We start from the raw sequence: 14,101 nt of genomic DNA, 5'->3' as shown, positions 1-14,101 counted from the left end.
TTTTTCTTGAATTATGTATTAAAGGTATTTGTTTTTTATTTGTTTGTTTATTGTAATAAAGGCTACTATGGCCATTTAAACCCAATAAAGTGTTCAGTCTGTTTTATGGGGGGGGTTTAATTAAGGTAATAGTTGGGTTATTGGCATAACAGCCGGGACTTGGACAATACCCCAGGCATGGGACATTTTCTACTCCCCCTGGTCACAATCTGATCCCTTTAAAGTCTGAGGTACAGTAAACTGGCCCTTTGTTTAAAACGGTTGAAGACCCCTGGGCTAGACATATCCATGTGATATTTATCAAATATATAATGTATTAATTATTGAATACATATATAGTTTGCCAGTGTAGCCATACTATGCAATCTACTATTTGTGGCCATCTTTTTATAAAAAACATTAGTCATTTTAAAGTTATACCAAGACAGAAGTATCAGCTATGCAGAACAATGAAGACATAAAAATAAGAATAAGCTAAATGTTGTTTACCTGAGATATTTTGGTATGAATGCCTTGTCCCATCTCTGTGCCTCCATGTGACACTAGCACTGAACCATCACAGTAGATATGAACTAATGCTGCAGCCTACATACATCAGTGAAAAAAATACAATGCCATTAGTGTTTCCAGTTCAAAGAGAATCTTGGGAGTATTAAAAAAAAAAAAAAAAAAACATTTATACTCTATTAACACATGCCTTAAATCCTCATCAGTAATAGCATTAGCAGCGCGCCTCGGTGAATATCACCTAATATGCCTTTGAAAGTGAATTATACCATGTGAGTGCTAGAGTGTTCAACACTATTCGAATATGAAGGAGGTTGATGTGCAATCTCAGTCCATAACTCCCATCACCACTCCTTGTGAGGGCCTCTCCAGATATTGAACTTACCAGATTCTCACATATAAGCCTGAAATACAGTTTCTCTCTCCCATAGGGATCATCCTTTGTATACAAGATCTGAGAAGTCACAAAAGAAACAGGCTCATAGCATGATTACCGCAATCAGAGGATACTGGGGAGCGGTGAGAGGAGACATGCTTGCTGTGCAGTCTTATTTAATAATTACATGCTTTGTTTATTTTGATATCTTGTAAGTGCATTTTACTAAGGGGGCTTTGGATTTAATACATTTTAGGACTGTGGGAGTTATTTACGAAAGGCAAATCCACTTTGCACTACAAGTGAAAACTATGGCCCAGATTCACAGAGTGTGGGCGCACCTTAAGCCGCCGTAGCGCGTACGCCGCGCCAACGTGGCGCGGAGAGGCAAGCATTGCATCCAGCAAGTTATTGCTCCCAACGCTGCGTCAGCGTGGCGTAGGTTTCGAGGGCACAGGCCGACGTAGGTGGAAGTGGGCGTGACCCATGCAAATGAGGTGTGACCCCATGCAAATGATGGGCCGAGCGCCAGACAGATACGTATCACGAACGGCGCATGCACCGTGACGTGGACGCATGGCCCAGCGCCTGCTCACAACTACGTCGGAACAACTGCCTAAACTACGCCGGATCACTGCGCACGGTGTGAACGTAACCTACGCCCAGCCAGACAAACGTCCAATGTAAAATACGCCGGCTTGTGTTCCCTGGTGCAGACCTTTGCATGTCTGCTGCTGGGTTGCACCTCCTTTATGGGGAATAACTTTACGCCGGACGTACAACTTACGCGCACCTCGCGTAGCCTGCGTCGGGCGCACGCAGGATCGTGAATCGCCGTATTTCCCTCATTTGCATGTTTGAATGGCTAATCAATGGGAGCGGCACCATGCTCCCAGCCTAAATGTACGCCCACCCTACGGCGGCATAAGCAAGATACGTCGGCGGGTTGTAGCCTGTTTTTAGGCACATATTGGTTTGTGGGTCTGGCGCACAGAAACGACGGTCACATTTGCACTTACGTCGGCGTAACTTGTTATACGTCGGCGTAAGTGCTTTGTGAATCTGGGCCAACAAGTGCAAAGTGCACTTGAAATTGCACTTGGAAGTGCAGTCGCTGTAAATCTGAGGAGTAGATCTGAAATGAGGGGAAGCTCTGCTGATTTTATCATCCAATCATGTGCAAGCTAAAATGCTGTTTTTTATTTTCCTTGCATGCCCCCCCCCCCTCAGATCTACAGTGACTGCACTTCCAAGTGCATTTTGCACTTGTAGTTTTCACTTGTAGTGCATAGCAGTGGCGGCTGGTGCTCAAAATTTTTGGGGGGGCGCAAACGGAAAAAAAAAAAATTGCAGCCTCACTGTGCCCATCACATGCAGCCACTGTGCCATCAAACGCAGCCACTGTGCCATGCCACCAAATGCAGCCACTGTGCCATCAATTGTCACCACTGTGCCATGCCATCAAACAGCAACTGTGCCATCAATTGTCACCACTGTGCCATGCCATCAAACGCAGCCACTGTGCCATCAATTGTCACCACTGTGCCATGCCATCAAACGCAACCACTGTGCCATCAATTGTCACCACTGTGCCATGCCATCAAACGCAGCCACTGTGCCATCAATTGTCACCACTGTGCCATGCAACACAGCAACTGTGCCATCAATTGTCACCACTGTGCCATGCCATCAAACGCAGCCACTGTGCCATCAATTGTCACCACTGTGCCATACCATCAAACGCAGTCACTGTGCCATCAATTGTCACCACTGTGCCATGCCATCAAACGCAGCCACTGTGCCCCTCAACTGTTGCCACAGTGCCAATTGTCACCACTGTGCCCTTTAATTGTCACCACTGTGCCCTTTAATTGTCACCACTGTGCCCCATGATGCCACTGTGCCCATTGTCACCACTGTGCCCCATGATGCCACTGTGCCCATTGTCACCTCTGTGCCCTTTGTCACCACTGTGCCCCATGATGCCACTGTGCCAATTGTCACCTCTGTGCCCTTTGTCACCACTGTGCCCCATGATGTCACTGTGCCCCTTTCCCTGTAAAAAGCACTTACCTGAGGATTCCCTGTGCTCCCTCGATGTCTTCTGCCGCTGTGGTGAAGCTTCAGCTAATCAGGTTCCTGATAACCAGAATCCGGGAACCTGATTGGCTGAAACGGCCGTTTGTCTTATACAATGAGCGCAGATTGCCTGCGCTTAAAGTATAGACAGCTGAGAGCCGGAGAAAAGCCTATCAGAGCCGCTGGCTTTGATAGGCAGTTCCCCTCAGCCAACCAGCTGCCGCTATTCGGGTAACCGGCGTCCCGCATCCGGTTATCTGAATAGACCAGGCAGCGCTGGCAACCAACAATAACATACATTTATGCACGAATGTGTGTTATTTGTTTGCGAGAGGGGGTGGCGCTGCAGCGCCCTCTATAGACGGCCGCCAGAACTGCGGCTAAAATGACAAAAATTACATTTTAGCCGAATAAAAGTTCTTAAAGGGCCCGTTTTTTTTTTTGTGACTGTGGGAGGGGGGGGCGGCGCCCGTGCGTCCCTATGGACGGGCCGCCACTGGGCACTTGATTTGCCGTTCGTAAATAACCCCCGTATCACGCTATGAGCTCGTTTCCAGCATACTTACCAGCTAGCCTGCAAAAAAAAAAGCCTGCCTTTGAGGAATGGGTGCCTTCCAGGCATACCTGCTCCTTAATTTATTCATAACCATATATGCTCCAACTTAGACTCTCAAATTATAGTGTTAGGACCACAGTATACAGAGGAGTCTTGGGGAGGCAGTGCAGCTTCCACATATATTTTTTCCGTAAAATTGTGTGTTTTTTTTCTTTGCAGGTTAGCTGGTAAGTTTGCTGAAAAATCTTCTCTTTGTACAATAAAATGCTGTATGTAATCACAAAAATGTAAATGTTTTATGAAAAAACTGAATGATCATGTTGATGTGCGTGGAGGAAGAGGGGCCTAGGAACAGCCTAATATAGGCAAATTAAATGTAATCTTAGGAAATACGTATCACAAGAAACTACTTCACTTACTGCTCTTTAATTAATCCTTTGTGCCTTGAATCTTACTATAATTCCAAGCACATTTATTACACTTAGTTACTTTTTTCTGACCCACAAAAATATCATTGTTTGGTCTAAACCGTAGCTAACATACAGGGCCGTATTAACATAGGGGCTGATGGAGCTGCAGCTCCAGGCCTCTTCATCAAGAAAAGCCCATTTGCCCAAAAAAAAAGATTGACTTCGAGGATTGTAGCTCGGCGACCAGGGGCCACAGAGACCCCACATGCAGACTAAGATATGAGATCACAGGGCTTATAATAATAATTTGTATATTACTTATGGTAATTAACCCCTCGCCACCCAGGCCGATTCTGACACTTCTCTCCTACATGTAAAAATCATCATTTTTTTTGCTAGAAATTTACTCAGAACCCTCAAACATTATATATATATATATAAAACACTAAAGTTAGCACGATTTGTTTGTATACTAAGCCAGTGGTCATGGTTTTATGTATTACCTTGGGGAGATGCAGTCTAGAATACTGCAATCACTGAGCAGCAAATTATATCACCTGTGATGTATTTCAGTTATCTTGCAAACCTGACCTGTTAGTGGGCCCTGAGGACAGGGTTGATGACCACTGTTCTAAGCGATGCTTTAAATTTTGTTTACAGGTTACATGTTTAGAGTTAGAGGAGGTCTAGTGCTAGAATTATTGTTCTCGCTCGAACGATCATGGCGTATGTAACCTGTGTGTATCTGGCTCTGATACTAGCCAGGGCCTTCCCAGAGACTGACTAGTACCTCTATCCAGCCTGTCCCCACACACCCTCTCACCTGCTGACCTGTGGATGGGGGAATCACTCCTGCAGTGTTATTGTGTTCTGCCTGTGAATACAATGATCAGTGTTTCTAACTATAGCTGGCAGCACTGATTGTCTTGGGAAAAACCTGACAGGCTGGTTGTACTCAAGTCAGACAATAGATTGACTTGTGTAAAACCAGCTAGCCCATACATAGATCGACTATGGCTGGTCTCTGCTTAATTGGCGTAATTTCAATCCATGTATGTACCGCTTACCCACTACGCATTTGTAAAAAAAAGTGTCCCTTAAAAATATTTTTGAAATGATGGCAACTATGCACTTAGGCACTGCCCAAGGGCACCGGGTCAGAAAGGGGCCCCAAGAGAGTCGCCTGGGATCCTGTGATAATAAAGCGGTAGTAAACTTCACTAACATTACTACTTTTTAGAGGCCCTGAGGTAGGTTATGTCACAATGTACAAGAATGCACAACATATTAGCACATTAACCCCTTAACGCCCGCCGCACGACTATTTACGTCCGCAGAATGGCACGGACAGGCAGAAGGGCGTATATATATGTCCTTGCCTTCTAGCGGGTGGGGGGTTCAATCGGGACCCCCTCCACTGCGTGCGGCGGGCGGATTCCCTCGGGGAGCGATCCGGGACGACGGCACGGCTATTTGTTTATAGCCGCTCCGTCGCGATCGCTCCCCTGAAGAACGGGGAGAGCTGTATGTAAACACGGCTTCCCCGTGCTTCACTGTGGCGGCGTATTGATCGAGTGATCCCTTTTATAAGGGAGACTCGATCGATGACGTCAGTCCTACAGCCACACCCCCTACAGTTGTAAACACACACTAGGTGAACCCCAACTCCTACAGCGCCCCCTGTGGTTAACTCCCAAACTGCAACTGTCATTTTCACAATAAACAATGCAATTTAAATGCATTTTTTGCTGTGAAAATGACAATGGTCCCAAAAATTTGTCAAAATTGTCCGAAGTGTCCGCCATAATGTCGCAGTCACGAAAAAAATCGCTGATCGCCGCCAATAGTAGTAAAAAAAAAAAAATTTATAAAAATGCAATAAAACTATCCCCTATTTTGTAAACGCTATACATTTTGCACAAACCAATCGATAAACGCTTATTGCGATTTTTTTTACCAAAAATAGGTAGAAGAATACGTATCGGCCTAAACTGAGGAAAAAAAATGTTATATATGTTTTTGGGGGATATTTATTATAGCAAAAAGTAAAAAATATTGCATTTTTTTCAAAATTGTCGCTCTATTTTTGTTTATAGCGCAAAAAATAAAAACCGCAGAGGTGATCAAATACCACCAAAAGAAAGCTCTATTTGTGGGGAAAAAAGGACGCCAATTTTGTTTGGGAGCCACGTCGCACGACCGCGCAATTGTCTGTTAAAGCGACGCAGTGCCGAATCGCAAAACCTGGCCTGGGCATTTAGCTGCAAAATGGTCCGGGGCTTAAGTGGTTAAGGTACACGTAAATTGTCTGACAGAGCCCTCCAGTGCTGTGCTGTGATCAGTCTGGCGGGTCCCAGGCACTTCCATCTTCACCTGGTCTTCCTTCTGGGCTCTGTGCCTTCGGTCACTTGCCTTGGCTGGGCTGCATTGATGTCATTCCCACGCATCTTCTCTCTCTCATCCCCCCCTTTCTCTCTCATCCTCCCTCCCTTACCCCTCACCCCTCTATCATCCTCTCTCTCTCTCTCTCTCTCTTTCTCATCCTAGCATCCTAGCTCTCTCTCTTTAATTAAATTTATTATAACAAAAAATTGTTTGTATATTTATTATTTATAAAAGGCCCACCAAAATCCTCAGCACCAGGCCCATGGTGTTCTTAATCTGGCCCTGTGCATATGTATTTTTTTGACACATGCTTTAAATATACATGTACTTTAACATTTCTGAGTTGTGTTGCTGTATGTGATATAGAAATATTATGTGCTTTTGAAGCGTATAACAAAAAGCATTGCTTACTTGATTTTGAAAGGCGGCACTAAACGCAACAGGAAATTTTAAGGGTATCAGTGCTATGCCTCGTTTTATCCAGGGATTCCCTTTGTTGAACTGTTTTATAGCTTTCCTCCTTGTGTGGTATGCGGAACTTTCCATACAACTCTCCCAGCATCTCGTCAGATTGGTAGTATCAAACACCTGCTTGTAAGGGGTGGTAATGACTTTCCTGTACATGTTCAGCTCTCTGACCTAAAATACAGAGAAAAAGTTGTATATTAAAAATACTATAATAGGACTATTATCATGAAAAAAAATAGACACATCTTAAACAGCACTCAACAAATACAGAATCCAGTCTAGGAGTGAACATGTAGGTCCTTCTTAGGTATAGTAGTTAATTACTGTGTTAGTGCCGCAGTCAGCAAGCTTCTTAAAGTGGAACTCCAGACAAAATGTTTATCTTGTTATGGATAAAGTGGGGAAGGGAAATGTTTGTCAGTTTTTTATTTCTGTTATGCCGCGTACACACGGAATTTTTTCATCGTGTGTATGCCCCATCTGACTTTTTACGTCGGAAATTCAGACGGACTTAGAAACAGAACATGTTCTCTTTTTTTCAGACGGAAAAAAGTTCTATCGGAAATTCTGTTTGTCTGTATGGAATTTCCGACGGAGAAAAAAACACGCATGCTTGGAAACAATTTGACGCATACGTTTTTGACGGTCGGAATTTGGTGTGTCCATGTGTATGCAAGAGAGCTTGAGCGGAATTCTGTCGGAAAAACCAGTCGGAGTTTATTCTGACGGAAAAACCGGTCGTGTGTACGCGACATAAGTCTTATCATTGGAAGATCTCTCCTTACCTCCCAAGAGAAATTCTTCCTAAAGAAAGAAAGGAAAAGCTCACCTTTTGCAGTGAGAGAAAACATATGCCTCTTAGGAAATGTTGTCTCTTTTCTTGTTTGAGAGACAACTCTAGTCTAAATGATCAGTTTTTCCTTCAAGTAGAACTATAGGCAAAACTTTTTATTTTATTTTGGAAGAGCAAGGGTGGGTTAAAACCCCTGTAAGATTTTTTTTTTCACCATCTGTGTCCCATTGCAGAGATTTTCCTTCACTTCCTGTCCCATAGCCAAACAGTAAGTAAAAGGAAATACCTTGAAATAAAGGGAATTTCTTGGGGACCCCTAAGTCCCTGGAACTAGTATCAACATTGGAAGATTTCCCCTCTATTATTTTTCTGGAGACAAGCCAACATTTGGGGGTTTCTTTTACTTTCACTTTCAATGATAATGGTAAATAGGACAAATAGAGAGGGGGCAAATCTCCTTAATGGAGGCACAGACAGCAATAAAAACTGACAAGTGTTCTAATCCCTCTCCAATCTATCTAAAACTTAAAAAAAAGTTTTTCCCTTAGTTATACTTTCACAACCAGATTTGGTGACAGCAGTCACCTCGAAGGGAATTGAAGGTGAATCAACAGTGACACAGACAGCAAGAGTTCCATGCTAATGGGAACACCAATCATTTTATACATGAGTGAGCCATGTGTTCAGCCAGCAGGGATGTTCCTCCCATAAAGGCTGTTCATGAGACACTCCATTCTCCGTGCATTTCAGTAAAACTGAGCCTGGTAAGACCACAGACTCTCTGCCCAGTCACTTCTTTTATTACACAGTCAGGTGCAGTGCCAAGACTATTCAATGACGCATGCTCCTGGCACCCAACATTTCATAGAATACGTATGCTGATAAAGATTTCTGACCTAACTCTGACTTTCTTGATCTGCATACTTGTGCAAGGCTAGATTAAAAACCAAAGGGTAAGTATCTCAGGAATGCAAAGAACAACAGTAATACAAGAGCAACTTTTTATTAAAACTATTCCAAATTTTTGCATGAAGTCTTTTTATAGAGTGCCCAAGGTCTCTAAATAATATATGAAAAAACGGTTTTAAAAATTAAATCAGTTCTTAGGCCCCTTTCAGACTGGGGCGGGAGCTGCGGTGGCGGTATAACGCCGCTAAAAATAGCGGCGCTATACCGCTGGAATTGCCGCGGGTATCAGCTGCTAGCGGTGCGGTATTAACCCCCGCTAGCGGCCGATAAAGAGTTAATACCGCCCGCAATGCGCCTCTATAGAGGCGCATTGCGGGCTGTATTGCCGCGGTTTCCCATTGTTTTCAATGGGAAGGAGCGGTGAAGGAGCGGTATACATGCCGCTCCTCTCACCGCTCCAAAGATGCTGCTGACAGGAGATTTTTTTGTCTCCCGCCAGCACATCGCCTCAGTGTGAAAGCCCTCGGGCTTTCACATTGAGTCTGCAGTGAAGGAGTTTTTCAGGCGCGATAGCAGCGCTATTTTTAGCGCTGTACCGCCTGAAAAACTCCTCAATGTGAAAGGGGCCTTCAAGTGTATCTAAACCCAAAATAAAAATAAATACTGCAGATTTCGAGTCCTTACGTGTGGTGGCTGCATTCGTTTGCTTCTTTTTGCATTTTCACATAGCCTGAATAAATTTTTTCCTGTACTTTCATGACTACACTAATTTCTCCACTATATCCATGGAGGTAGCCATGGTTGTCTTCCTTTTTTAATTTCCATTACATGGTAAACGATTGGACTACAGGCAGTCCCCGAGTTACAAACATGCAACGTACATACCACTCATACTTACAGAGGGAGACAACAGGAAGTGAAAAGAAATCTCCCCCTAGGAAGGGAAATTCACTCCTGTGAGAGGTATCATGGGGAAAAAGGATCCAATTGTCACAGGGACAGAAAATGAGGTGAAATCTGAACAGGGGCACAGACAGCAAAACAAATGCTACAGGGGTGTTAACCCTTCCATATGCTGGCTGGAGTTAAAAATGTACCTGTTCCAATATACATACAAATTCAAATCAAGAACAAACCTCTAGAATCCATCTTATTTGTAACCGGTGGACTTTACAAAAGAAAGATATGATTGTTTTTGTGGTTTTGTATTCAACAGGAAATGACAGGGAGATTGCATTTCTGGCACAATCAATAGGAATCTTCTGAAAATGCTCTGAACTCAAACAATTAAATTGAATGCAGCCAGTACTAAAGACTGGCAAGCTGTAATATTTAACATTTTTGCTTTTGCGTTTAGATACACATTTGTCTGCCTGTATTCAGTTTTTGTGTTCCTGCATACTACTACAGTGGTTGAAGGCTTGTTTGCATACTAAATATGCAGTTAACATCAATGTGCAGATAGTCTTGGCATACTCTAGTCTAAAATAAATTAGGTTGGGTAAATGGGGTGTCAAGACCTGTAACATGGGCAGGTGTATCACAGTAAATAGTAGTCAGATGTTTGCATTGTACAGAATTCGAAAATTATGTAGTTTTTCTTTTTCTTTTCTCTGCACATCTGCCCTCATAACATGTTAGACTCCTAAATCTATTATGGAATGGGATTCTATTAATAGGCACAACAAACTATTGACCAATACATGACATGTACATGCAGCTATCACTTACCTGATGAGCTGGTAAATTGCACTTAGCAGCAACTTCATCAATCCATACTTCTGTGACCAAAGCACACTGTGGAAACCCAAACCCTCGAAATGATATATTGGATGGCAGATTGGTCCTGCATACTCTCCCTAGGCATCTCAGATTTGGGATATAGTAAGAAACATCTGTCTGAAGCACTGAAATCTCCATTATCTAAATAAAGTAATAAAAGGTATCATGCAGGCAATGTGTGTGTTTTTTTACAAACAGCACAATTATTAATAAACATGAAGGAATTATCAGTAAACCGCTGCTAAAAAAAGTGACGCTTTACCGCCACCGCACCTCCTGCCCCAGTGTGAAAGGGGCCTCAAGTACAATATTCCCAACACATCCATTTCTAAAACTGGCTGTAAATGTAACTGGGTACTGCAGCAACCACCATCTGGGGACTGAGAAAAGTAGGTGACCAGCACACCAAGGATCTCCACAATGGGTCCAAAGCTTTATTTAGCGTACACATTGTCAGAATCATTGACATATTTCAGCATAGTGCCTCCAAATACTGTCAGAGGGGTAGATTCACGTACAGCGGCGCATATTACTGCCGGGCGTAGCGTATCTAAGATACACTATGCCGCCGTAACTTACTTTGTTTCTTTTGAATCCTCAAAGAATTTGCGCCGTAAGTTACGGCAGCGTAGTGTATCTTTGGCGGCGTAAGGGCGTGGAATTCAAATACATGTGATGGGGGCGTGTTTTATGTAAATACGTTGTGACCCGACGTAAACAACGTTTTTTTTAACGCGCATGCGCCGTCCGTGGGGGTATCCCAGTGCGCATGCTCTAAATAAAACAGGAACAAGCCAATGCTTACGACGGTGACATCATTCTATGCAAATCCCTATTCGCGAACGACTTACGCAAACAGCGTAAAAAATTCAAAATACGACGGCCATACTTAACATTGAGTACGCCACCATATAGCAGGGGTAACTATACGCCGGAAAAAGCCGAACGCAAACTACGTAAAAAAATGCGCCGGACGTACGTTCGTGATCGCCGTAACTAGCTAATTTGCATACTCGACACGGAAATCGACGGAAACGCCACCTAGCGGCCGCCGAAAAAATGCACCTGAGATCCGACGGCATACTAAGACGTCCGCCTGTCGGATCTATCCCAGATGCCGTCGTATCTTGTTTTGTGGATACAAAACAAAGATACGACGCGGGAACTTTGAAATTACGCGGCGTATCAATAGATACGCCGGCGTAATTCTTTTGTGGATCTGCCCCAGAATGTTTATACTGAAATATTAAAATGGTATTGTATTTATGGAAATATGCAAATATTTAAATTGGGAGATTTACAACTTTCTACAATATTAACCAAGAAATTCTAAGTCCTTTGATCCGTGCTAGTTTGAAGACAAGTAACACAAATGAATATTTAAAATATATATTTATTAACTAAATATAAAGTGCAAAATTAAAATCAGGTATAATTTGTGATAAAGCAAATAATTGATATACTTCTACAATCAGAGATAACTGATGGGTAAATGTTCAGATAATATTTACATTATATGACAAGGTATATTCACAGTTCTTACCTAAATCATCCTTGTATATTTAAAACCTTGTAACTTGTTATCTTTCTCAAAACCAACAGATCTCCTGCTCCCACTTCTTATACGTGTACAAACCAAATGTCATATTGTACACACGCTTGACAATACAATCAAGCTTATTTTAAATTTAGAGGGAATCTATTTTGCACAGGCATCACATCAAAACCATTGTATAGATGTTGGCATTTAGCTTTTTAAAGACAAACAAAATCTGTGTATGTCTCTTAATATTTGGAATATTATTATTTCATACTGCAGTTAAAAATAAGATAACTCCAAATTGATTTGCCATATATATTTAAATGGTTTTAGTTATGTGTATGCAAAAACAATCCCATTACCAAAAGGTAAAATAAATAAACAAATACATTACCAATACTTTTAAAGAAGTCTGTCAGTTTGAGAAGATTCAGTTATGAGTCCCATAAGGGGACCTCTTCCAATATTGCTACATGTTTGCGTTCAAGATCTCCCCCTTCCAGCTTCCTTCAGATGTAGACCCCCTGAGCGAGATCCCTTCAGAAAACTAGTGCCTTCCAGAGATAGAGTGAGAGATCCCTACTGCTATATAAGCTTCTACTTTTATCTTACTCCCAAAAGTGGGTGTGGGTCTATTACTACGTAACTGATGACGTCAAATGGCAAGGTGTTTTGATGGTTGCCATAGCAATCAAGTATGCGGCCATCTTGAGTAATGTCAATTTAAACCTGTAGGGACAGTCTTGTATCAGGAATAATTTCTAATGTTGATTAATGCAACCTTTTCCCCTAGCTTGGTGAAATATCATTAATTGTTAAATACTGTCAAAACATGTCAGCCATCCTGGCTCTTTCTTAAATTTTATAGTTGAGATAATGTTTATGATCAACACTACCCCGCACCATTAGCTAATGGTTTGGGAAATTCCTCGAAGCTGAAATCATTTGCAATATGACTCTCAGCTTACATTTTACAAATACAGCCCCCAATGTCTCTCACACCATAAGAATATATATATACCTGCAGCTTTCTAATAATGATAATATCCATGTATTTAACCAGTTTATATATGAATTACTACTACAGATATATGGTTAAGATATTTGAAAGAAACAATTTAAGATATATAATACCACCAGAATTGTGAATAAGCCCTTTGGCTTCATTATACAAAGACAATACTATGCTGTTTTGTGTTAGCCCGTACCAACATCCTTTTATCTTGTTTATCTTACTAAGTGTTCAAAACCTTTGAGTTATAACCTTAGGAGTTTGGTATAACCAGACCTCCTACAACCTCCCTGTAAGACATAAAATCATTGTCTATTCATAAGCTTATGAACCTAATTTAAACTTTAAAAAATATAGTGAATTTGGGTTAACTCTTGAAGAGAAAGTAGAAACAAAAATGGCTTTAGTATTGTTCATAGCATATCATTAGTTATGAACTTAAACTTTAGAGACAAAATGGTCTCTCTCTCTCGTTCATAATATACATGAATAGGAAAAATATGAAAAATTCATAATATGCATATATGTAAATTCTTTTAACCCCAAATGTTCTGACAACATAATAGTTACAATAGCGATGTTTTGGAAGCACGCATGACCCCTTCATCAGGCAGGTGACTCCAATAAAGTCTCCAAAAACACAGATATTGTAACTATGCTGTTATTCGCCAAATAAAGCTTTGGACCCATTTTGGAGATCCTAGGTGTTCTGGTGACATACTTTCCCTTTGGTTCCCAGTACTGTCCCTTTTCATTCAGTCTGAGTTCTGCTGTAGAAGGGATTACAAGAAAAGCTATTTTATACATATACAGTGTATATATATATATATATATATATATATATATATATATATATATATATATAGCACCCTCCTAGGTAGGTCCTAGGTTTAGTTAGACAGATTTAACATTGGGCTCACTGTATTTTGTGAAACTGTATTTTAAAATTAAGTTTCTTCACTGTAGTCAGTGAGGCTGTAATTGGTTTGGAAAGGTCAATTTAGTTGCTCACTTTAATCAATGCAGCTGCATTCTGCTAGCCAGGTCTACTGAGTGTGCTCAGCTGCTGCCAATATAATAGCTCCCTCTGAATCCAGGGAGCTTGAGAAGTTTCCGGATGATAGGTGCGGAGCTATGCAGATAACATGACTAATAACACAGACCTGGCCAATCCCACAGAGGCAAGCTCTGAAGGCATGCTGGGAGACTGTATATGTTCTGTGAGCACATTGAGCTCTGGGCCTTTTCCTGGAGAGTATTAGTCCAACCTGGTGGGTACATTGC

At 41.9% G+C, this 14,101-nt stretch overlaps 1 protein-coding gene across 3 annotated transcripts in view; it reads right to left on the bottom strand.

Moving 5' to 3' along the window:
• The window catches only part of LOC120943721 (aldehyde oxidase-like), a 181,666-nt gene that overhangs the window by 36,500 nt on the left and 131,065 nt on the right, over nt 1-14,101 (bottom strand). For 2 of the 3 annotated variants that reach the window (XM_040357197.1, XM_040357199.1), the window contains 3 exons: nt 10,215-10,406; nt 6,725-6,952; nt 490-585 (listed from right to left, as the gene is read on the bottom strand). In XM_040357197.1, coding sequence (XP_040213131.1) covers nt 490-585; nt 6,725-6,952; nt 10,215-10,406 — 516 coding nt within the window. The remainder of the gene's footprint in view (nt 1-489; nt 586-6,724; nt 6,953-10,214; nt 10,407-14,101) is intronic. The other variant, XM_040357198.1, reaches the window with a different exon arrangement.

This window comes from Rana temporaria, chromosome 6 (assembly GCF_905171775.1).
Source record: "Rana temporaria chromosome 6, aRanTem1.1, whole genome shotgun sequence".
NCBI lineage: Eukaryota > Metazoa > Chordata > Amphibia > Anura > Ranidae > Rana > Rana temporaria.
This window is presented reverse-complemented; position numbering and strand designations above follow the sequence as displayed.